At 27.3% G+C, this 27,707-nt stretch overlaps 1 protein-coding gene across 2 annotated transcripts in view; it reads right to left on the bottom strand.

Annotated features, from left to right (window-relative positions):
* LOC114126445 (GTPase-activating Rap/Ran-GAP domain-like protein 3) overlaps positions 1-27,707 on the bottom strand; it is a 309,554-nt gene that overhangs the window by 199,781 nt on the left and 82,066 nt on the right. Inside the window, exon 1 of one of the 2 annotated variants that reach the window (XM_050200599.1) lies at positions 15,962-16,458. The exons of the other annotated variant lie outside the window; for it this stretch is intronic. Coding sequence (XP_050056556.1) covers positions 15,962-16,137 — 176 coding nt within the window. The 5' untranslated portion in view covers positions 16,138-16,458. Of the gene's footprint in view, positions 1-15,961; positions 16,459-27,707 lie in introns of those variants that run through there. 2 annotated transcript variants of the gene reach the window in all.

Raw genomic sequence — 27,707 nt, 5'->3', positions numbered from 1 at the left:
GTTTATTAAAAGGACCGACGACTGCTATTATACGAATCTCCACCACGCTCACAGCGGCTGTTCGTACCTCGTTTTGCGGTGGTGCAAACGTTGTCAGAAGTGGTGGCGCTAATTAATTGCCTACTCGAAACTCGGAATTCGAGAGTTGGATCTGTTGTGTAGCAGTCGTATTAACTGTCGTGATTCACGCATTAACAACGGCATAATATTATGCATTAATACATAATCAAATTTTGATTTATTGAAGACTATACGTACATTTGGTAAAACAAATGAGATTTAGTGATATATCGGAGGAAGTTCTTTACGTCGTTTCGAGTAAGAAAATTATATTATATAAAAACAATTTTTGTTGTACTTTAAATTTGAAATTCCATATTTTATTTTTGACGGATAAGATTTCTTACACAATTTTATTATTATTTCGTATTTACTCAGTGGACCATCTCAACTATAAGTTGTGCAAAGATTTTTTTCTTAAGTATTTTTTTTTTTCACAAATTGTGTATAAATTGTCCATACTGTTGTTTCAAGTATAAACTTATCAAAAATAATACTTTTATCACATAAACAACATTTTAACGATCAATGATCATATTACTTAATTCAATCACGATGATAATGTTTCTGTTTTGTTTGTATCAGTTAACAAAATACATTTTTTTCTTACCCTGATTGAAACGCCAAGTGTATTATATAGCAATAATATTATTTCGTCTTCTGCATAGTAGGAAGGCGGTATTAGTGGCACGACATCACGCAGTATCAAATTTCCGGCTGTTGTGTCACTGCGGACCAATTTTAAATTTTTTCTGACGAATAGAACGCATAATACTCGTCAAAGTGTATACAATAATAATAATAATAGTAATAATAATAAAAGTAATGGAATGGCAGACAACTCGTGTGTTTGCTACCAAAACAGGAAAATATAATATGAGCTTGTTAGTCGTATAACAGCGGTGGAAAAGGAGAAAAAACAACAGTCTGTGTTTGTATTGAAACATTAATTGGGTAGATAAGATGATTAAGGGGAAACGCTATTTGTAAAATCTAGTGTCCTTGGTGTCGTATGGTGATTTTTTTTTATAAATCGTATGAACTTGGAAATATCTAAAGTACCTATAACACGAGTCATTTTGAAAATAATTTTTTTTAAGGTAAAAAAAAAACAAACCAATTTACATTTTTCTACGATTTTCAGTGATGGCGATAGAATAATTTTACATCCCTTAAATTTGTTAAGGTATTGGCTGATTTACGATGACAAAATAACTTTTTATGTTGCATTAAGTATATAATGCTAGTCTGCCAACTGTCAAGTTGTGTTTGCACGCTGAATCCAAGTGAAAATAACTATGAGAGGTTGCGGTTGTAGGTAATAGTGTATTTCCGTAAAACCATAGACCCAACGACATATATTTTTTACATTTCATGGAATTTATTTTAAAGTAATACTATTTGGTCATTTCGTTCGTGTTATTTCACAAGGGACATTGTGATAATTATAGGGATTTGATTTATATGCAAATAAATATGTTTCCATAAAATACAATCAAACAATATTCTAAAAATTTAAAAATCCCTTTCAACAAATTTTAACGAAATGAACACATTTTTTTTTTTAAATTTCGACTTAATTTAAGGTGTAAAAAATATTTAACCGTATTATACTATATTGTGTATCATATTACCAAACAAAATTTAGTTTTTAATTTCGGTTTTGATTATTTTTTGAATATTTGAGACGCGTAGCTATCAACTGATCCAAATATTACATAGTATTTATTCATCAACAAATTATAAAAATACAATTTGAAATCAGCGAAACGTGTAATACCCACAAAACAGTATTATTGAACAAATTCAATATCAAAACTAAAAACTAGAAAAAAAATTAATTATACAAACCACGATTCACGCATTTTTTAGAAAAAAAAAACAAATATATTTTTTACATAAAACCCTCATAAATTTTCGTTTAACTTAATAAAATTAAAATTAAAATAAATAAAAAACATTTTTGATGACTGATGAAAATAATCTCCTCTTGAGTATATCACTATATTATAATTCTAAAAAAATAAAAAAAGAATACCAAGTACAAAAATCAATACCCAGCTCACATATCACAAATTTATGTTACCAATAAAATCGGGACCAAGCTTACATATATACAAATATATAATTTATATTATCTGAAGAATCATGTCCGAGTTTTAATTTTTCATTATTTTGCCGGTCGAGTTTTAAATCACCCATAATTATCATAATCGCCGTACTGCCATAGCCATATAGTGATTTGTCGTAGGCATCGCTACGTTTGGGCTTTTATTTTTTCCGACGGGATTGGAATTATTCAATTTACCAAAATCGATCACATATATACCCATTGTACCGTTGAAAAAAAGCGCCGCGTGTATACTACACATATTATCACAGTTTTATTTTTTTTTTACTTCTATATGCGTCTAAAAAACGACCGACCACCGGATGTTAGGTACAATAGACGAAGTAATGTTATTATATAAAACGAAGAGCGTGTGTATAGTACTTTCACACACACATACACAATTATTATATAATATGTGTAAAGGGTCGTCGACTTTTTTACGACGGGCGTTTACCTGCACACTACGATGGTTGGAGCATTAGATGCGTAAAATAATATAATATGGTATAAGCGTAGGTATGTATGCGTATATGTATACCATTGTACATAAATATAGGAACAGTGGCCCACGAATTTTATATTAAACCACCTCTCGCAGCCGCCGCCGCACCACCAGTTGTCGTTAAGTAATGTTTTTTTATTTTATTTTTTTTGGTTTTCAGCAAGACCTTTTTGGACTAAATAGCAATAATATATCATTTATATGCTCTAGCATATCGAGAAAAACGCGCACTGTATGAATTATAAAAGAAAATAATGTTTATATTTATTATATACATTATGTTAATGTAATATTATAATGAAATATTAAATTTGAATTCTAAGATACCCAGTAAAATTACAATAGGTATTTATTTCTCATCAATGGCGATTTCTGGTTCCGTTTAGTGCTATTACACTCGTTTTTAGTTCAGCACCAAATACGATATCCAAACACGTGGGGTTGTCATTTTCATTTAAATAAATTATCATAGATATATGTTTTTTAATCAGTATTATGTAGGATTGTTTATTTCTTAACGCATGATTTAAATATAAACATATAAGTTATGTATACAAAATGAATACGATACCATTGCCTTAATCATTAGACAAGTAAAAAAAAAAATAATAATACTTATAGTCTCTGATATCCAAAAAAATCAATGCTTATCAAATATTATTTTAGTTTCTGATAAATAAATAGTCCCGATTATTTCTTTGCTAAAAACTAAAATAAAGTAAATATTGTCTCAAATTAGTCGATACATGTTTTATAGTTCCGTAGTGTATAATTTAATTAATCTCATAATCCACGCACGGTATGGCGTATTGCAAAAATAAACACTATAAGTCTCCTCTAATATAAAATTAAACGTGATCTATCGCGCATGACATTGAATAATTTGCAGCGGGTTATTAGTTATTAGTAAAGATTAGAGAGCATGCGTTTGAAAAACTAAAAACTAGTGCACAAACTTTCGAATAAATGGCGTTCAAGAGTAAAAAAACAAAAACGAAACTTTTGCCAGAAAAAATATAACACCCACCACCCAACTACCCAAGCATTATGCTAAGATACAGTAGTTAATAAGTACACTTAGGAGCATACTGTGAAATTGTTTATTTTCCAAAAATCAATCAATTAGTATATCCTTTACCCTTCCTAGTATTATCTTAAAATCTACTCTAAAGTAGTAACTATTATATTCAACCATTCGCTATATTCGTCATTACAAAGTTAGTATATAATATATTAAATAAATAATAAATACGGAATATTGACGCACGTTTCGTATTATTTTTGATCGTCTAAAACCTTTGGTTTATATCATTTTCAATCTCAACAAACAGTTCTCAAAATTAAATTTACACACACGCGCAAGTATAAATTTTAAATAGGATAAACGCGTCATTTGCGGCAATCTATTCCTTTGCCGCGGTAGCGGTCATTTAAAATATAGCACACAATATCGTACAAGTAGTTCAAAAGGATAAACCACACGTGCCTGGTTTCTTCGTATATAATATATACGCACTTAATAATATGTATATACCACGAAGGTCGAGCGGTAAAATCTCTCCCCAGCATCATCGGCACGTGCGCACCTTACAATAATACGACAGGTATACTAAGCATTGTAATATTATATAAATTGTACTTTAAATGTATTATAATATAATGATATGTACCCTACTAATGCAATGTACTACGAAACTGATAATTCGTTAGTCGAATTTCCTATTCTCGCCGTCGTTGTGGGTTATAAACTTTTTACCATTTTACCGCAGTGTATAATAAACTATAAAAGCTATTAATATGTACATATAATATAATATGTGCGCTTATACATTATGTGTTTCCACACACGTGTACAGGTCTCATTACCGATTTCAACGTGATCACACATTTTCAATATTCTCGATCGTATGATATCACGGCTTACTCGAACTGTAGTATATCAGATGTTGTCCAAGTTTAGACAGCCGTCTCCTGTTATTTAATATATATATATATGTATAACGATCCACGTAGTATGAAATAATACAATATATTTAAAAAAAAATCAGAGTTTTTATAATTAACATATAAATTTAAAAATACTAATATTATTATGTTAAGGTTTAATTTTAATAAGTATGCTTAAAATGTAAATATATTATTATAATTTTAATGATACAGGTAGGTATATTAATTAATCATGATAATGGATTTTCATTGGATATTTTTTGTTCTAAACTAGGTACCTAAGTGAAATATTTAATACCGTTATAGAAATACATACGAAACATAACTAATATTATTAATATAGTATGTTCGGTACTAGACAGAAAACTGACTAGGTACCCTGTAACATTCTATAATTAGTATTTAATAAACATATTTCATATATTTATTTTAGTTGTCTAAGATAGTAGATTAAATGTCTCCTTATCAATTATGAATGTCAAAACTTACTTAAAAATTATAATTTCCCATTATTATTGATGACATAAATTTGGTTTATTTTAAATACTTGTAATTTTCAATTCGTTTTTTTTTTAACTGAACCAAACACACCAAGTTTAGTTTAGTTTGAAATAAAGTTTTAACAATGTATGGTTTGTAGTATTACTGCATCAAAATATAATACATCAAACAATTTAATATTGATATAATAAAAATGAAATCATAAATCAATTATGAATACTTACATAGATATTAGATATGGTAATTTAGTGTCTTATTTCTACCATCCATCCTTTGCTCATCTTAATTAACTATTGTCGAAAATCCTCACCGCCGACGTATTTAGTAGTCACTAATAGCATATTGATTACATTTAGGACAGTGTTGATAGCAAAATGTAATTATTCTTAAAATATATTATAAATAAACACAAAATAAAATTATAATATTTAAGGGATTAACTTAACAAATAAATTCTGAGCAGCAACTGCGATTCACACATACAACAAAGACGAGTTAGGAAAATGGTTAAGACTATATTTCGATTTGCCATTTCTATCATCAAGGGATTTTCACACCAACAATTTGAATACAAGAGCTGTCAGAAAATACTCGGTATCTATTAAAATACACGTTTTAAAACAATTAATATAATAACTTTGGTAATTAATTTTTGTTTTCATTTATTTATTTTTATTGATATTCAATTATATTGTTTCAAGCACAACAAATGATTCGGAGATTTTTCATAGAACATAATATAATGCCAAGTTTTCATAGTTAACACCTTTCTATTTATTTGATTATATCAGTTCTGAATAATAATAATAAATAATAAATGGCAAAATTACCCAGAAAATCATACGTAATTGTGTTGTTTTTGGGGTCATTTTGACAATCCATTGTTTGATCAAATCTGAATGAAATCGTATTGCCAGAAAGGTAAAACGTGCGGCATCGTGCTTTACTACCGGTCGGTTTCCTACGTTTTCACATTAATCGTGCTTTTAAAAATTATAGTAATGTTGTGTTATTTATTTATTTATTTTATAAAATATTTTGTGTATAGTATAATATTTTAATTACTAATATATGCATCTTGGGTTCATAGTTAAACCCGAAATATGGTTTAAAATAAAGATTAAACGTAATAAATTAAATTAAGTGTTGTTTTCATGTTTTCTATACTGTGATTATTAACAAATTATTATTCATAATGAAAACTCAAGATACGTAATTGTTTGTATGTAACTTTTAATATACATAAAAAATTAGATAGTTTTCAATAATACACTATAATTTACCTTTGGCCATTTATAAAAGTTTATTTATTTAAATATTACGCATCGTAATTCTGCTACGATTTCATTCAGAAATAATTATGAACATTTTAAGTTTTCGGTGAACGTATCAAATCTCAATTTAATTTATCAGTTGTACGACGTTTTCACATTATTAAAATATATTAATAAATTACTTATATACAGTAGTATGATAAATAATTATGTCCACTTGCAGAACAACCGATAATAAAATATATTGTACCTTATAATATTATTATGTAACCTTGCGCGTTTTAAAAGTTTTCGATTTACACCGAAAAACAAAAGTTTTAAACCACGTTATTCTACAGTCGAAGGGTATAAAAAAAAAGGTGGGTCATATAGGTACATAAGTTAACATAACTTATAAATAACCAGCTCATCGTCATTGTTGTAGGGACCGCCGCCAGTCGGCGTGAACGACAAACACGGAAAAACCGGGTCAACACATTCGTACCTACAACGCACAGTGATAGTGGTAAGAAAGAGGGGATCTGATCCTTTTTTTCCCTTAGGTTTTACTTTTTTTCTCCATTTTACTACTTTTCTTGCGTTCAAAGTTATCTAAATTCAGATTATACAAACATATAATACCAAGCTGTATAATATTATATAATTAATAATGTATAATATATACATAACACAGACACACATATATATATATATTATACATAATAATATGTAGTCGGAAGAGGGGCATTTTCGCTCTACAGAATTCTGTCGCCGAGTCACTCCTTCCGCTTGGTCGTCCTGCGAGCATCTCTCTCACCGGGTCTGTTTCTCTCTCTCACTAATACATATTGGTCGTGTGTTTCACCACACAATATTATCTCCACAGGGCCTGCGCCACAGAGACAAATTATGTTGCAAATGAATTGATGGAAATCAATTCGCTTCTTCTCAAAACAAGTAACTAATATATAAAAATAAAATATAATTATACATAGATTGCAACACACCATGTATAAGAAAACACTTTTATCACAAAATGACACAAGTAGGTACTGCGACATGATTTATGGTCACCAAGATTTCTATAGGTTTGTATTTTTTTTCCTACGGTTTATTATTGCAACAGTATTAAAACTTAATAATATTATAATATTATACATTATATGATATATTACTATTATTTTATGTGTGCCTCGTGCAATAGAATAATATTCAAGCCACCGAAAACATCGTCCGATTTATCTACAGGTTATGTAGCTTATAATTTATAATATATACCTGATATTTATATACGTACATTATCCATTTGGCATATTATGACAAATCACGTGTCTATATATTTCATAATATAACAATCGATTCACGTGTTTTTAGGTTTTGTGTTGTACGACACACCTCGTGCGTATTTCATATTATAAAAATACAAGAAGTTTAGACGTCGAAAAGGGAATTTATTCTCCGTATTTTTCGCCAAAATTCCAGTATTAAACGAGTAGCTAGACTAGAATAATAAAAATACGCGTCCGACATCGATTTTCGGGTTTTTTTTTTTTTTGCTTTGTCTCTGATACTGGAAATTTACTATGTTCGTTACACTGACTGCACCGTCCAAGGATATCAGGTTTGGCACGTATAAGATTATTTCTGCTACGAATCAAACTCGAATTTTTCATCTATCTTGTGGTTACACGCTGCGCGATGGAAAGCATTTAATTTTGTTTTGTTTTTTTTTTATCGATATAAGATTTTTATATTACTCTTGACTCGACGATACACCGCGCCAATGCATCATCGTGCTATATATTCGTAAATGAAAAATATACTCTCAATATTATTTTTTGTAATATTTAAGAGGTTTTTATTGTATGAATAAGTGAAAATTATTATCAATTATAAAATTACGATACAATAAGAACCCATATCATACTGTACGTTATAAGGTAATAAATTTCGATTTTACGAAAACTAATATATTACCATATAAATAAATTATAATTACATAATGTGATAATACTCGTCGGCCGTGTCCGTGTACAATATAATAATATAAGCACACAGAGTATATATTATGGAGAACATGTCAAATCGACATACCGTTTCTGCTCTCTGATGTCTTCGTCTCGTGCATCATTATAATATTATACGTGGATCAACCCGCGGGCTGCTGTAGCGATGGAATAATAATAGAATTATAATAATGCTGCTTTTATTTTGCGTTTTCGAGTATAAAGAGGCGATAGGTATAGAGCTCTGCGGGAAAACACATTATTGTATTAATATTTCAACATTTCTTATAAGCTACATATTTAGTACCACGATCGTAAATATAAAATTTGTAATATTAAATTTGGCGAAAAACCCGTTTATTTATTACGTTTTGGCTCAACATATTATTTTTTTCCTTTGACTATAAACGTCCCTCTAAATATTATGATACGAACCTCGTAAAAACCTCGTAATAATATTCTATATATGATGGGCATCGCGAGCAGGATGAATCGTTTTTTAAAAACAAGCCCGAAAATTCTCGAATAACTCAATCTCTGGGATCCACCATTGATGTTAAATAATTATAAACTACATAATATAATATATTATCATATCATACATAGGAAGGTGTATACGTGGTATACACGACCGCACAATGAAATGCCTAGGGTATCCCTTAGTGATGTGTTCTTCTTTTGAGGTATAGAATTAGCGGTAATTAATTTTAGAGAAAGAGTATGGTATACAACTGTAATATATCTACTGTATATTATTGTATTAATATGTAAAACTTAATAATATGCTTGTGCCTCTGTCCCTTAGCATAATATTCTAACTTACATAATGATCCTCCTGCAGTATACCGTAGTCCATAGTTACTATTATATCATGGTATAAGTATTACTTACAATATCAAATTGTTTGACGGGCTAAGTGTATGTTTAGTCAAAGTTTCTGACTGCCTTGTAATAACATTTTGGTGTGATATTCATCGTGATAGAGATTTAATTTATGTATAAAATAGATAATTTAATAGGTATTACATAATTTATTAAAATAAAAATATAATTATTTATTCGATATAATAGATAATATGTATAACATGTTTTCTATATCTAAAAAATATTGTTCGTACGATAATCACTCTTTATATTCAACTGATTATCATGGCTCGTTAATGATAATCGTTTTTTGTTTTATTTATTTATTTTTTTTTTTTGATGATTGATTTAATTACTTAAATTGCTGCTAAAAATTATGTTACAATAAATTACAAGTAAAAAAAAACAAAATAATTTAAATTTTAAACATCGTGGTACCTACCAATAAACACCTTAAACCAGTATAGAAGAATAAAATAATTAATAATTACAATATACATACTAAAAAAACTGTTAGTAATATGTAGTATGTAATATGTAAATTTTAGATTCTATAGTAAGAAATTGTTTGATTTTAACTCGACTAATTTGTTTTTATTTCAATTAAATTATTTTTAACTTAAATTTAGATTGAATTTTAATATGATTAAGTAAAATCCTTTGTAATATTATGATTGAATTTAATTAAAACAATTTTTATGACCATTAATGGTGGATTTACATAGACGGTTAATAAAACCTATATTTAAAATTTAGGAAATTACTAAGTTTTATAATGTTATATAAGTTATAAAATTGTAAATGTGGGTGTAATAAAATATTACCTTGCATATTATGCTCTATTTCACAGCTAGAATAAAATAATAAAAGTACACACGTGACGAAAACGATTATCATAGTAATATAAACAATAATAGTGGTTTGTTGAAGTATAAGTAATAATATTATATTCACAACGAGTTATCTTTACCCGCAATGATGATTGTTTGCCAACCTACAGACAATTTTTTTTTTTTTTTGATTGACGAACCGATTGCAACAATATCATTAAACACATTATTATACAGACATCAAACAAATATTGTATAACCAAAGATACGACCAAGTAGACGATATGACGATATATTGTATAAACCAATCATACAGGACATTTAAAAAAAATGTATGTTATATAAAACCTCTCCAATTAAGTTATATCGTTATTGTGTGGCCTGCCGGATATAACTTTTTGCTTTTCGTAGAACATCATCAAATATTTAACTTAAACATGACTTGAAAGTATACCATATTAATATATTATGGTATGTATATTGTTATTCGTGGAACAAACTAGTTAAAATCCATCAAGCTATCGCTTACTAAGGTATTATATGTTCGACAACAGTGCCTATGCTTTAGCGATCGGTGAGATGGCTTATTGTTAGGTTATATGAAATGTACCTAGTATCCTAGCATAATTGTATCGTTTATGAGATATTTAATATCATAGATTATAATCCTTATAAATTATCTCACTGTCTTTACGATATTTATCACGCAGGATTATTTTCTGCTTTATTATTTGATTTAGAACCCGAAGAGTTCTACGTAACATAATATATATATATATAAACATTCACATATATAGATAATTAAAAGTAATCGAATTGTAATCATCGCATTGCACCTGCTTTCTTACTGACTTTCTATACTTACTATTTTATAATTATAGCTGTGACAAAATACACTATAATTTATAATGTAATTGAAATTAGAAAAGTAGGGGTGCTAGGGACATGGATTCGGTGATGTTAAATTTTAAATAAATCATTGAAGAAATATGTGAGAAGTCAACAAGAAATAATTAATACTAATCTTATCTTAATTGATTAATACCTAAATCGAAAAATATGAACAATTTATAGAATACAATTATAGCTCTGGTGAAACATACTATCATAGAATCGTTTTATCTACAAATAAATAAATAAATAAAAAGAACCAAATTTTAAGATGTATGCGTTTTTTATATTATGTTTTACATTAGTTAGTTATATACTTATAATATGTATGTTATTTGCGCGATATTGCTCACACATCACTTGTTCCAAAATCGGTCTTCTAAGAAAAATCACAGTAAAAACACTATTTTTTCTGCCAAAAAACATAACTTGAACCCTTCAAATGGTTATAAAAAATACGATAATCTTAAATCTTATGTATTATTGAATTATATACTACAGGTTTTATTTTTTTATTTTTTGTCAAAAAACCGCGAATCGGCTACAAACGCGCATTACAAATATTAATATTTGCATGCTGGTACTAGCTATTCGGACTAATTCAATATTTTCCACTTTTCGAGTCGTGCCTTTAGGTATAAATAATATAATAAATATTGAACCACTGTAAAGTTGTGTTTATAACATTTGCAATATTTGTGTATATAATATATATTATATTGTTATTTTTTTAAATCTGTTCTTTATATTGTTAGGTATAGTACATATACTGCGCGTAAAAAAATTAACTAAAATATCATTTATGAAAAAGTAAGAAAAATAAAGATTAAAATACTAAATAAAAAATGTTTTGATCATTGGTTTGTAAATTCGAATCTAAAATGATATTATGACAACTTGCATAAACATGGACTGGATCTAGGCCAAAAAAAATTTGCTCTTATAGAGATCAAAATAGATTAACAATAATATAAAAGTATATAATAAGTAATCTAAAAAGCAATAATCCCGAATAAAGCAACATCCTCAAACTATTCAACATCATATCAAGGACCGTTACTAGTTAGTCGAATATAATGTAATGAATATATAAATAAATATTTTTGTAAATGCTATCAATTATAATATACGAGTAAGCTCATTTTATTCAAAAACCAATGTTAGGTACGTCTGGTATTTTTAGATGTAGATAAAATATATTATATTATATTATATGTATATTATATACATCAATTTATGAAATTATATTATAGACCAATAGACTATTATACTACTTATATACTATTATAGATAAGCCCATAATATCTAACAACGAATATACAAAAGTAGGTCAGCGTATTTCGGTGGTGGATGTTTGTCCATCATTCCTTCGGTCCTCGGACAGGATAGTGTAATTTTACTGTAGTTATTCGATTTGAATGCAATATGATTGCATTCGATAAAAAACGATTCTGAGTGAACGAAGGGATCTTTTTTATTTATTTGTATTCGTTTCTATGGTGATAAACAAAGCAGTAATTATTTTATATTAGGTACCCCCATAATCGTGAAGTTGTACATTTTTTCTCCTTAACCCGCTTTTATTTCGAGTATCATTTCGAAAATCAAAAAATGACCTTCTTAAAGTACCAGCTCAAGGACATTATCTTTCAGAAAATATACTATACTTGTACTTTTGAGGAAATTTAGGAGGATAAAAAGTGTTTACAGAATAATAAATAAATAAACATCATTGTAAAACCAATAAATTCCTCGCTCCACTCAGAATCTAAAATCGAATAAATATAATAATAAAATTGGATTTGTAATTATTGAATAGTGACCACAGAGAATTATAGAGAATCATTCGTTTTGACAATGATAATAAAAATATAGGATATACATTTTGATTAACAAAATTGTGTTCAAATTTTGATTAAAAGTTGGTGTTTCTTTTGAGAGACTTGACTATAAAGAATTTACGTTCACGATATAAAAATGTGTATATGTATAGAAGTTATATGGATTAAAATGTGTAGTTTCAAATTACTGAATATCCTTTAGTTTATAACGATTCGATTTCGATTTTAATTGGCTATTTGGAATACGAACGAAAAATCATTTCGAATTATATTTCACCGAAGCTCTACATAATAATATATATGTTCGGCGTTATAATATAAGATATTATTTTAATATTTTTGATTTAGAATTTAATGCGATGACGAAATATTACATAATGCGTGCATTGTAAACATCTAGTAGTTGGTATAATATACTTACGTCTTACATATTATATTCGTTTAATATTAGGTGTTATTGATAAAGTTAAAGAAAAACTATACAAATGTAATGATTACGTTATAAAATAGCTACTGCGTAATATTTTTATATTTATCTTGTTAAGTATTATACAATAGAGAACTATTGTATATTAATTGGTACGATTTTGAAAAGAACAAAAGCAAAACAAGAATAATATATATGTTTTATACATTACATAATAAAATGCTTACGTTGTATGGAGTGTTTTTTTTTCTTGTTCTTGAAAACTATAAGAAATTAATTGGTTTACAATGCGAAAAACATTAAACCCGTATCTATTTTGATTTTAATTTACCAAAGGAGATAAATTAAGAGACTACTACATGGCATACATACAATTATACATTAATGCATTTTAAATGTATCTATACATTAAAGATTTTAAGTACATTAGTTATATGTCTCAGCTACCCACCTAAAAATGTCAAAACTTAAATTAGTTTGTGTTTCGCATTTAGTTTTAGATAAAAAGTATGAAGACCGTAAAACATAGAAGTGACGGGGAATAACACTTCTTTAACCACCAAAACAATTGTAATGCATATACCTACAGTAGGTTTTAAAATAAAATCTATAAACATATTATAACTTTGTAACTTAGTTGTGGTAAAATCTGGAACGAAGTATAGCATTATGGCAAGCTTATTTTTGTAATCCGTCGAAACAATATCTCGGAAGTTGGATGTCAAGGGTGTCAAGAGTGTAAGGTCGGAAAATATTTTGAAATATTTCAAACGCGAGTTTCGGAAACTTATAATATGCGTAGAAGATAAATTCTAGTAACGACAGTTAAATTCTGAAGTTGTAAGCGCCTATTCACCGGAATGAAAATATTTCAATAAATATATCATGATATTTTCCCGTATTGTTTAGTAGCCTCTTCTCTATAGGTAAATTTCAAATGTTCAATATGAAAAAAAAAATGAGAAAAACAATAATAGTCTTAAACAATTTGTTATTTTTACTTTTAACAAAATTATAAGGGAGATTTTAAATGTACTATTTGAAAATAAAAGGCGTTATAAGCCTCTTTTTTGAGTACTGTAGATATAATTTTATAATATTGTGTAATTTATTATTAATTCTACGTAAACTACAAGAAATTGCCTAAAAAACGCCATTCTTTGAGTAAGTATTTATACATAGTATTTATTATTGCGTTCAATAGTATTAAGCTATTTCATCAAATTGGCTCTTTCATGCGTGCAAAAACTTTTTTTATCATTATTCTTTTAATCATTGCCATAGTTTGTTGTAACTTACTGTGGATCATGGGTGTTCGTAAATTCCGTTTCGATTAGTTATATAGCATACTCTCGAATGATCAGAGGATTTATTGTATTTGAATTTTGTAAACGGTGATTAGCTGTCTTTGTCCGTCACGCACGGGACACAGGAATTTGTTCGTAATTCCATTTTCCTATGTGATCCGACCGATCTGGTGATGTGAATAATGATTCAGAAAACAGATTAAAGTCTGACGTGAATTTTCTATCTGCTGTTCCATTCCCCCCCCACATTTTCCATTTTTATAATTTTTAGTATAAGTTCTTAAAAAATTGAATATAACAATTTTTAAACTTTGAAATTTTATACACAAAGTTTGTTAACATGGAAAACAAAATTTTGACTAAATCTCTGTACTTCATTACTTCTAGTTTCTTCAAACTCTTACGGTGGAAAATATTGCCTTTGAGTCAATTTATAACTCAAGGTTTAACTCAGAGCTAACAAATAACATAATAGTATATTTTGGTCGACACCAAATAATAATACATTGACAGCTCACTGTTGATTATAAAAACATAATACTATTATGATACTACCCACCTGCAGCTGCAGGAATAATACTATTGTGATGTTACTACACTGCTCGCAAATGTATAATCATTTCAATTCCTATGAGATTACAATTATTGTGGTTGTTATAAGTTTTATAATTATAATAACAACTAATAATATAATATAATATATAATTTATTTACTACGGCGGTGTTCTTCTATATTAAAACGTACAAATATATAATATTATGTGAAAATCATAAAGTATGGACTTGGATATAAAATATTTTGACATTAAACTATATTAAAAATATATTAAATAGCATTATGTATCACTATTCGCTACCGTTTAAAATTGTATTTCCATTGGTAAGATAATATTTAAAAAAAATATTGCTCTTTTTGTAAACGACTTAATTATTTAATAGTATAATCTAAAAACTCTGAATAACATTATTATTTTATTACAGTTTTAATTTAATTTATCTGTCAATTATTTATAATAACATTACTATACATTTTTTATTCAAAATCACATATTTTATCGATATATCGTCATAAAAAAACAAGATAACTATAATATATTATAACAATAATTACACTAAAAAAATAAAAATAAAAATATTGTACACTGCAAGCCTATAGTTCCAGTCTAAAACAAATCGCTTAAAATTAATAGCTTGTGTCGCACTGATGTAAAACTAAAAAGAGGCGGCTTTTTATCGCAATGTTATATAGGATTTTATTATTCTCAATTTTCGCATAATTAACATTTTTTCAAGTCTCAAACATTACTTATCTATACGCTAATTTGGCCGCTTTAAAAATCCGCCGAAAAAGAAAAACTAGCGCCAATAATACATTTATACCTAGGCGAGTACCAGAGTACACGTTTAATATCTACTTACCCGGTCCACGGTAATACTTTGCCCGAACTCTCGAAACTCGAGCTCCTCACGTCGTACTTGTGGCCCTTGAACCCGATCTGATTGTGCAAGTCTACTCCGAGCCGCTTCATCGGACCATCGGACCCGACGGCGGGTCTGATGTTCCTCTGCAGGTGCAGTCTGCCGGTGGATTTCATCGGACGGCCGACGACGCAACGCTTTTCATAATTTTCCAAAAACGCGGGTTGGACTGATTATATCAAAATAGTTAAAAAAAAAAAAAAAAAATACAAATCTCGTATGATTATAGTATAGAAACGGTGAGTTTAAACATTCAAAAACGACGGAGACTATGGTCGTAATGTTTCGCGTCAATTATTATTTTTCTCGCAGTTAGATTTTTTGACGGCGGCGAATAACCGATGAGCGCTGTGCACACACGCCGGACTACGAGATCGAGTTCGGCAAAAGCCGGTCGCGATACTGAACCCGACGGCGCGGCACACTTGTTGTGAACGCCGGCAGCAGGCGACGCGCTTGCGTTTCACACGCGAATTAGTCGAGTATAGCTGTCGTTGCCTCAGCCTCCATCGACGCCGCCGCCGTCGTCATCGCCGGGACCAAATTTTTATTATTTTTTTTTTCTCGCCACGGGTCAGATGTCTTCAACTCCTCACCTCTCGGCCGATGGATCTCGTCAGATACATTCATATGCACGTACCCCGTTTATTATTATACCTCATAGCGGTCGGTTTTGGTTTATTACACAAAGTATCTTACGGTTTTCCCTCATTTTACGACCGTATAGAAATTATACCGAGTCGTCCGAATTGCACGTCACGAAATAGTTTTGCGTCAAATATAATATTAATATACATATATTATAATAGGTACGTATATGTAGTCAGCACGAAGATTTTGCCATTGTAAATTTTGGACGTTTCTGCAATATTAATATGATATGAATAAGCCCAATATTGCTGTGGGTTTCACGTTAAAAAATATGTGACGTATAATAATATGATACATACCAAATATGATGTGACGCGCGTAAGTCTATAATAATATATCGAAATATTATGTTCAAGTCAAAGTTATTTCCCTAAAAATAATCATGGAATAATAGTATAATATCAAATCGGAATTCGGGTCTCCACTACCGAGGGGAAAAACGAAATAAGCGTTGTTATATTCCTGGACTCCTACGCGAGTCTTTTCAGTGGGACCCAGTATTTCATTATGTGAAATTAAAATTAAATAAATGAATATTGCTGCAAGGGTGGCCAGCGAAAAGAGACTTGCGAGCCACCCAAATACTCAATATATTAATAAATATGGAAGAGCCAAAATGGAAAAAAGGGTCATATTATTATATATGTATATAACAAATAAGAAAACAATTAAAAATAGAAAATAAAAAAATACATATTTAAATATTATACCAAGAGCACTATATTTTTTTGTAATTTTTTTCTATAAATTGTAATTTAATAAAATAAAATACTTTTTAAATACACGAATTTGTATTTTAAAAATATTTAAATGTAAAAATGTTACGATAAGATGCGAGCCGCAAATGTCAATGACACGAGCTGCAGTTTGGCCACCCCTGTTGAATTTCAATATTATTTTTTAAGATTCAAAGCTGACAATATCTGACAAAATTACATCTATAATTGCTATTCTAACTTTTAAACAAATAGATTACTCTATTGGAATGCATTATTTTTTTCACAAAATATTTTTTGTTTATGTAATAATATTATCTGGAAGGCCAAACAGAATCACTTTCTCAAATTATTTTCAGTAGTTAAATCTTTTGCCAGCTCCATAACCCTCCCCACAGCAATGCGATTTATTCAACGCATTATAATATTAATGACTTATATTTAAGTGAATATAAAATACGATCAAGTTTAATACCGGGAAACATACATGTTTATTTTTTTATCAAATTTCAAACATTTCTATAAGTTCCTCTAAAATTACTCTAGGTATCCTTAAATTCAAATTGTTTTAATATACATATTTAAATTACTGCCAATTCACTAAATCATAACTTCAATAATTTTACAACGATCTAAGTAAAATATATTTGCATAAACGGAAAAATACCGATCGAAAATTGTAAGCTCAAAGCAAATCAAATTGTTTTTAATCTCACTACAATATTGAGAAAATCACTCGAAAATAAACTCGTCAGATTAAATAAATATACGCTGCAGTATTCTACCGTTCCATTATCGATATTCAAGGCGATTTAAAATAACGTGTATCTATACAGTCTATATACATTTTATAAATGGATACCCTGCCTACCAACCAGGCATGTAAAAACACACGAAAAACGTCTTGAATCCTACACATTACTCGTGGACTTTAGGTTACCGTACTCAATTTAAGACACGGTCGACAAACGATGAGCTAGCTAGTACTCTCGCCTTGCCGTTCCAGTGGACCGAAACGAAATGGACCTACCATGATGGAGATATTTACGACGACAAAATGGAAGTGACCTTTAAAATATAGCATCTACAGCTCCACAATCACTGCCATCATTGGTGCTTTTTCGAAGACTACGCAGTCACAATCACGGTCGATGACCGAAAATAAGAAGAAAAAGGTAAGATAATGTGTTTAATAGTGTTATTAACAAAGTTTACAAATTAATTAAGTTATAAATTTAACATAATTAATTTGCATTTGTGTTACTCATAGTTTGTGCAGAAAGAATATTAAGTTTCGTCAAAATTGTTTTGATATGGTTATAATATTATGTACACGTCTTACAACATTATATACTCGTATTTATATTTTAATTTATACCACCCATGCAATATTTACAACAATAATTCAATTTTTACTTTAAGCAACAATTATATATTTTGTTGAATAATATTTAAAATTTTATGCAGAGCGATAAATTTATAAATTTTGCAATGGTTTATATATTTTTATTTTTTTGTTTTATGTCTGAAAACACTTTTAGTAGAAAAAAGAAGCTCAATCATCTATTTCAAGGAAGGTTTCTGGTAGAAAATTGGATTTATAGTTTATATATTGGCGTATTAAAAGAAGATAGTTCTCACTATTTTTTTAAATTATCGGAAGAAAAAAATATATAAATATTTGTATTAAAATAAATGTTTGGAATAACCTTAGTTACTAAAAGTTGAGACTGTCTCCTTCAGAATCGTCTTTATAGTATACAATTATATTATATCATTGAATTCGAATTACTAACACGTCTATTCCAGTGACGTACTTGATGACCATTACACTCAAAACTTATTATACAAAAGTTGTTAAAAAAATTTTGTATTTTATATTTTTAAATACTTAGGTAAATATTATTTTCTTTTTTTAGTATTTCAATTTATAGTGTATGTACATTTATCTAGCAACTATTAGCTTATTGAAGTCATTAACTGAATTTCTCTGGTTTTAAATAAGAGTGCATCGAATCGCTGTATATTTAAGTCTTATACTATATGTTCAATGTTCGTCCAATATTATAATTATTACAGCTGCAATAATCTGAAATTTTGGAATTAGAAAATGTTGGTCTGTAGTGCTTTTGAAATTATTTCAATATATTATAATTCATAAATCATTAATTTACACATTGGATTTTCTATATTGGTTAGTGTTGCGATCAGTGTAAAACTTAAGTACATTTAAAGGCCTAACCCGCGTTTTACCTTTTTTATATTGCAACGTTTGATCGGCTCCACGGCCCTTTGATAATACGTTCTGCGTGATTGAGTGGCATGTATATTATTATGCATATTCGAATACATGTATGCAAAGGGACACATATTAAAAGTGCGCTATTAAATGTTGCACTTTTTCATATTTTACCAAAAAAGCGTGTAGAAAAACGATTTTGTGGAGGATAAAAAACAAAATACATAATGAAAAGTTTTACAATAACACCTAGTGGTTGTTCAACGTTATCGATAAATTGGATATCGACGAAAAGTTTGGTATTCAAACAACGAAATGAAAGACGATATAGAAAATATAGAAAACAATGTAGGTACCTATATAAAACGTGCGATATAATGTATATTCGGGTTTCCTCTGTTATCCATACATAATGTATACGTTATAATCAAGAAACAAAAAAAAAAAACTAATACAATGTTTGTTATTTTTGATACAGGCAGATACAAAAGGGTTGTATTAAAGGTAAAATGTCTACGCTATATGATATCTATATATTATATTTAATACCATGAAAACATTTTTTTTTTTTAGTTTCGAATTCGTATCCAAGTAGTATATTATTAAAATAATAATATATGTATGATTTTTAAATCTACTATTCGCTCTAAAAGTTGTGCAATTTTGAAATCATAATATAGTCTATGATAATATTCCCTTTCAAATTATGTGTTCACAAACGTTTAGAACCGTTTTTGTGTTGACGTTTTGTTTTTTCTTAAAAGTCGACTTCTTGTGAAGGCCTTAATCACAAGGATATATCTCTTTGTTTGGAATTTAAACCCGACGAAAGATAATATCTTTAACTTTGTTTGACGCGTATATTGTTACTCAGATTTCATATAGTTTTATAATAACTTGTAAACATAAGAAGTAGATTTTAGTAATTTTGAGTATACAAGTACACAACAATGTTCATAGAATAGTAGTGTTATCATTATAAACGTAGTAGAAAATCATATGATTATCAAATTTTTTTATTTAAATTTTAAATTTATTAATACATAATACAGATATATCTGCCGTTACATGACATTTTTATTTTCGAACTTTATTTTACCACCAAAAATATGTCATTATAGATAGTTATGATTTTGCTATTTTAATATTTACACTTTGTTTAAACAGTGTTTAAACATAAAAGTTGTTAAAATGAAAGTACAATGACAATCAATATTAATTTTAGGTGCTAAAATCGATATAATATGAGTGTTTGGCTTAATTTTAATCTGTGTTAGTTGTAAATACAACAACTACAACCATAATAATAAAAATATTTTAACCCGTTAAAATGTAATTCACTCGTTTCCCTCGGGACTTGTAAATTGTAAATTTAGTTCCCTAATTTTACAAAATATTTAACAAAACAACCATAAAATGTCATCACATTATTAGTTTTATTACGATCGTTATAATATAAATTTTTTTTTTTTTTTTTTTATCGCATAAGTACACACAACAGATTAACACCAGTGCCTATATACGCATTTAACAGTTGATAGCTGGCAGTTTGGTACCTTCGTTAATCATGGTTTCTTTTACATTCGTTATTAATCCGTAGGTAGTGTGTGAATTGGAGTTTTATTTTAATGTTTTTTTCGTAACTGTACAACGCTCGTAATATATATATTATATTATTATTATTTTATAACGCTGTCATTGTACGCAAGAAAAATATTCAATAGACAATAGACATTTGACGATAAAATAAAATTGTGGTATAATTACATAATATGCATAGAAGTATAATTAATGTTATTTGCAATAATTGTTGTGTATTATTATTACAGCGTATACTATTTACAGTATTATTAATAATATATATTGAGTATGTTTTTTTGTCGAACAACACTCTTTATTTAAAAATATATTAACGTTTTTAAAATGTATTTTTATATGTAATTTACCGTCGTAATATAACAACATTAAAACAAAACATATATCTATCTATATTTTAATATTTTTAATCGCTATAATTTTTTAAGTTTCTTATTTTTTTAAATGACTACATGCATTTGTTATTTATTATTCTGAATCAGAATATTTTACAGATTACTATACTTTAAATACTTATAAATCATAAACTTTGCTTTTAAATTTCGATTTTTATCTATCGTAATACTCTGAAAAATATTCTGATTAAGGATATGAAATAAAATATGTATGTTGGCATTCAAAAATATAAAATCAATAAATTATAATGATAAAAAATACTATTTTCTTTCGTTAAAACAATTACCTACCATTTTATATAAATGAGTTAGTTTTATTTATAACATACAATATTAGAGTCTACACTCTACATATAAGATAACATCTTCTGAAATGTATGACTTAAAAAAAAACCATTAGTTATATATTATAAATCATAAAAATCGTTCATATTTTTAGTAAAAACTTTTTTTCAATTAACAATAATCCTCTGTAGTCTATTTTATAGAAATCTTCAACGTTTTATAAGTTAAATGTTTTATTTGGGGCTGCAAAAATAACTGAAATCACTGTGATAAGACCTAATATATAATCTCATATTCTATTATTATATACGTAACTAGAATTATCGTAGTACTTGTATCTAAGTATATCATACAATCAGTTTTCAATTTACCAATTAACCAACACTTTAATTTGAATATTATTGTCAATTATGATAATAACATTATAGTACCTGTTATAGTATAACACAATAATAATTGAGTTATTTATTATTTATATTGAGAATAACGCTAACGTAAACCATAGTCGAGATAAATTATTGTACCCATTAGCTATTATAATCAACTAAATGCAAACCCTGGTAATTATAATAATGATACTTAAAAATATAGAGAAACAACGGAACAATAAATTAGTAAAGCACAGTGTAAGTCAAAGATTGCAAAAAATATACATGTATATAATCAGAAGGAGTAAATAACCCCCATTCTCGTAACTTTCAAACATCTTGTTTTATCAATTAAATATTTAAATATATGCATACTGTACATTTATAAACCACGTTTATATTTATTGGCCACGTTAAATATTTAAAAATTAACCTAACCTATCGGAATATAATAAATATATTAATTTTAGATTCTGAAAAGATATTTTAATATTTATGATGGTTGGATATGTTTTGCTTTTACAATCAATAACTTAAAATGGCGCTACATAGTTCTATGTATGATGTATTCACAATAAGTGACAACAAAATTATTAACAACTTCTTTACATGAATAATTCCGTTTCGAAATACGATAAATGTATTTTTTATTAGGCCAATAGACTATACGGTTCACTATAAAATTATTGTATGGCAACAAATTTGTAAGCTTATGTGCAGTGCAAATCATTTGAGTTTGCACACGGTCGATTCATATAGGTACCTAATATACATACATTAATTATTCAAACTCTAGCACAAAATCAAGACGATCCTAATGTTATGTGATCAATGGTTATACATTAAAAAAAAAAAATTAATTGGTAAGTATAATCATATGCAGTTATACAAGTACATTCTATTTGTTTTCAAATAATTTACTTATGCCCGTGGGTTTAAAACACATATGTAAATTACGACTATACCATAATAGTATAACAAGGTGATTCCTTTAAAGGTAAACTATAAACACTCGTTTTCTCGAAAAGTGCTAATGTTTTTTAATTTCACATTCCAAAGCGAAATAGTTCACACTACGTAAATCTAATTCTGAACTAAAACTTAAAACTAGTTGATTAATAACAATAATAACAATCAAAAGAGATTTGATTAGCTATCGGGAGTGGTACAGTGATTGCTCTGAAAGTATTGGTACGTTAATCCATTAATCTACATTTTAAATAGGTACTTATAACTAAATATTATTATTATAACTGATTATATTTAATATGTAAAGAGCTTAACACCAATTTTTTTAATAATATGTTTTCATGTGCATATAGTTTAGTTGTTTGTCAAACATAGATTTAGTAAAAGTACCTATTAATATTTTATACAGTTCGTTTTATTTACTCGGAAATGCGAATATTAAAAAATAATATTTTTCAAATCAAAATTTGGATACTATAATATTTTATTGTTTTTATATTTTTTTTAAATGTTAATACGGAAAAATTACGTGAATGATAGAAGTGCTACCTAGTAGAATCGTCAATACATTTAAATAGATTCACATGACCTCGTTTAAAAAATTGTTTTAAAATAAAATATAGTGTACACTGCAATCGAAGTAGCAGTCGAACGTAAATACAAAAGGTATTATAATAAAGACAAGTGTAGTGCTTTACATTGATTGTTTAAGCGCCAATAGTATTTGATAAGATCAAAATATATCAAAGCAAACCCGTAAACGGCATAAACACACATTAAATTGGACATTGCCTGCCTAAACTCAACCGTTTCACCTCCCTAACAGATTTGTAAATTACAAATATATGTATATTATATGTACATTCTAATCTAACCTACAACCCTTATGGTAGTTGCTATGATCGAATGTATTATGCCATAACGCCGATAACATAGTATTACAAATTAAACAAAATTACGTGAACGAGCTATCTTCAACAGTGAGGTTTTACCAACGCTAATAATAACAGCTTAATTAATTGAATCAATGACAACAATTGTTACAATATAAAGCTAAATAATATTATATTATATTAAATTAATTTATTCCATGTTGTTGAAATTTATAAGGGAATAGTGTAACGATTGATATTTTATGGGTAAAAGCTATAAAAATGTTATTTTTAACAATCATAATATTACATTACTCCCCCTTTGAAGTTATTTTTGTACCTAAATATATTATATATATAATATAATAAATTATAATTAAAACAATATATGTACTTCAGACATGTCGGCAAAAAACCATGCATTACACGCTTTCATGGTATTACATTCATACTTACAGTGTTAACAACCAAAATACTCAAAATAGTTATATGCACCTATATAGAATGCATTAAATACACCTATGCCTTATGTTTTATTATTATACTTGAAATGTTTCAAATTCAATAAAAGTGGTTGTCTTTAGCAGTAAACAAGGGTTGTTTGAAATAAATCGAATGTACGTTTATATAATAATATGAAATAATAAGTTCAGTTCGGTGTTCTATTTTTGTTTATACTGTAAAGATTTCCAAGAAAATCCAATTTTTTAGAAATTGAGATATTAGTTCTGACTACAAATTGTGTTGTTGAGCACAATTTATTTTGACATATTATTTCAACAACACGTCATGTCATATGACTATATAAGCAATCGTATATTATGTGCACGAAAAAATGGATTTCTGAATGAATGAAAATAAATTGTTTTATTTTTATACCTTGTGGTTCACAATTCATTATTTTAAAACTAATAAGTATTACGTTTGCCTCCCTATATTATTCAAATTTCAATTTACTGAATTATGATAAAATATAATAAGGTTATTTTAAATATATACAAACACTTTAAGTAAAATTATTTTTTAATTCTTTACTTTTCAATTATTTTTTGCAGAATTTAAGGAGTATTTCAAGATGATAAATTATTTAGGATTAAATTTATTTTATTACAGTTAAAAAATGTTTTCTGTAGGTAAATTAATAAATAGATAACTGTTTTGAAAATATTAACATATTTAAACTAAAATTCTATTGAGTTGTTTCTGAGTTATATAAATTTGTATGTGCTAAGAATATTTTTATTTTTATTATTAATTAATAGCTACTAGTATAACTAAATTTGCACAATAACTAAAATGTACGATCTAAAATAAATGAAAATATATTATATAATATTATAATAAAATCAGTTTCAAAAAAAACAAATTATTATGGTAGATATTTAAAATGGAAGAGAGATTGAATGGATAATTTATAATTTTTAATAATGAATTTACACATTATATTAAATATATGTGATATATGTTAAAATGGTACTTATAATTATATTCAAAATATTTTAAAAAATTAAATAATTTTAATTATAGCATATTCATAATTTATAATTATAAAACTATATACATTCATACTATCCACTGGTCATTTTGAATTTTGAGTAAGGTAAATCAACATTTAAAAAAACATCTACTCATCAATTTACAGTAAAAACAATCATTTCCATTTAAACAAAAGACGTTTCTAGCGCCACAAGACACTCATTGAATGTCATAAAATATCTAAATGTTTGAATACAGTATAGCTATTATATTATACACAATTAAAAAAATCAGAATTTATTATATGATTAAATTCATTATTTAAGGGGACGAAAGAGGTTAGTATTTTCAGTGAATCACTCTATGACGTATAATATATTATATAACTTAAAACACAATTATAATTTCATCTGTTTTATATAAAATTATATATTATTATATAAAAAATAACTTGTTAAAAAAATGTCAAAAACACTAATCTTAATTACTGGTTTAAATTTAAATTGTTTTTTATCGTAATTTTGGATTATTATTATATATTTAAATATATCATGTTGATGAATTAATAGAACTGCTGTTTGATAGTGGGTATTTAAGTTTTTAAAATATTTTTAATGGTTTTTCTTTGATGTGGACAAGATAATAATATTAGTCACAGACAAAGTTTTTAAAGAACACTTACGTTAATTATGTACATATTAATGGTAATAAATATTTTATTGTGTATACCATAAAATGATGATGCATATAAACTTTTCATACATAATTTTAAATACTGAACTATATAATGAATATTAATCTTTTTAAAATATTTTTAAGGTTTAAATTTTAAAACACAAAACATTTTATTAGTCTTTATAAAATACGAGTGTGATTTGAAATCAGTTTTTATACATAGGCTTTTTTTTTTGTATAGTGATAATATCAAAACATTTTTGGAAATCTATGATAGTTGACCAATAAATGATTGCAAGGACGAGGAAATAACATTACAGTGAGCACCTGTTTAAAATGAAATCCGAATGGTATAGGTATTTTCTTTCAAACCGATATCGGTTCAATCTAGTTTTTTTCATTCGTATACCATGATCTCTTTTGAACTTAGAATCGTTCCATACCGTATGATACTAAAATAAATACGCACTTAAACTCTCGATTATGTTACGGTTCAAGGATTAAATGAGAAATCGGATGATTTACGTTTTTAGTGGATAACACAATTCGTTCGTTTAGCCCACACTTTATTATTGGAGACGATAATATTATGAAAAAAAGATTAAACCTCGAAGAAAGCTGAAACTATTACAAATACACTTAAAAAAAAAAAAAACGATTGATCATACTCTTTCATCCATGTTAATTTGTGTGTGAAAGTAAAAGAAAAATATAGAATTTGTTCAGGGGTACTTAATTTGACTGTGAATCTAAATCGATAATCTGACTAGTATGAGACGATTTATTATCAGTGATGTATTTCGTTCGTGAAAACGATATTATTACATCAATGGAGCAATAATTTTCGATTAAAATAAACGGCAAACATTATCATATTGCACCTGACGTGACTGTACATTACGAGAGTAACACAAAATCGAGAATAAATACAATATATTAGTATACTCATACAATAATTTTTGTAATTTTTAATATTATTGCGATTGGCACTCGTTTGTTTTATATAAATAACTTCATTGTGTAATATTGTACAAAATATTATCTATTAATTATTATTAGTTATTTTTAATAAACTATATTAGTATTATTATTTTTTTAACAGTTAGTAAATTTTTTAACCGCAGCAAAAATGTATTTGGAAACTAAAAAAAAAGTTTTAGAAGTTATTGACTCATTATTAAATTTTTCAAAAAAAAAAAAAATAAATAATAAGTGCAAAAACACACTCGCTTTTATTTTCAAAAACGCGCATGTATATTGTATATACACATACACACACACACACATACACACATCTATTACATATTAGTTATACTGCAATATAGTGTATAATGTATATAATATAATAGTTAACTAATTATATGATAGTTATGGCCTCCGAAGACGACCGAAGGGATCTTGTTACAAATTACGCTCGAAATGTGATAAGAATATTTTCAAATTT

The sequence above is a fragment of the Aphis gossypii genome, chromosome 2 (genome assembly GCF_020184175.1).
Source record: "Aphis gossypii isolate Hap1 chromosome 2, ASM2018417v2, whole genome shotgun sequence".
NCBI lineage: Eukaryota > Metazoa > Arthropoda > Insecta > Hemiptera > Aphididae > Aphis > Aphis gossypii.
Note: the sequence above shows the minus strand (reverse complement) of the source record. Positions and strands in the feature narration are given on the sequence as shown.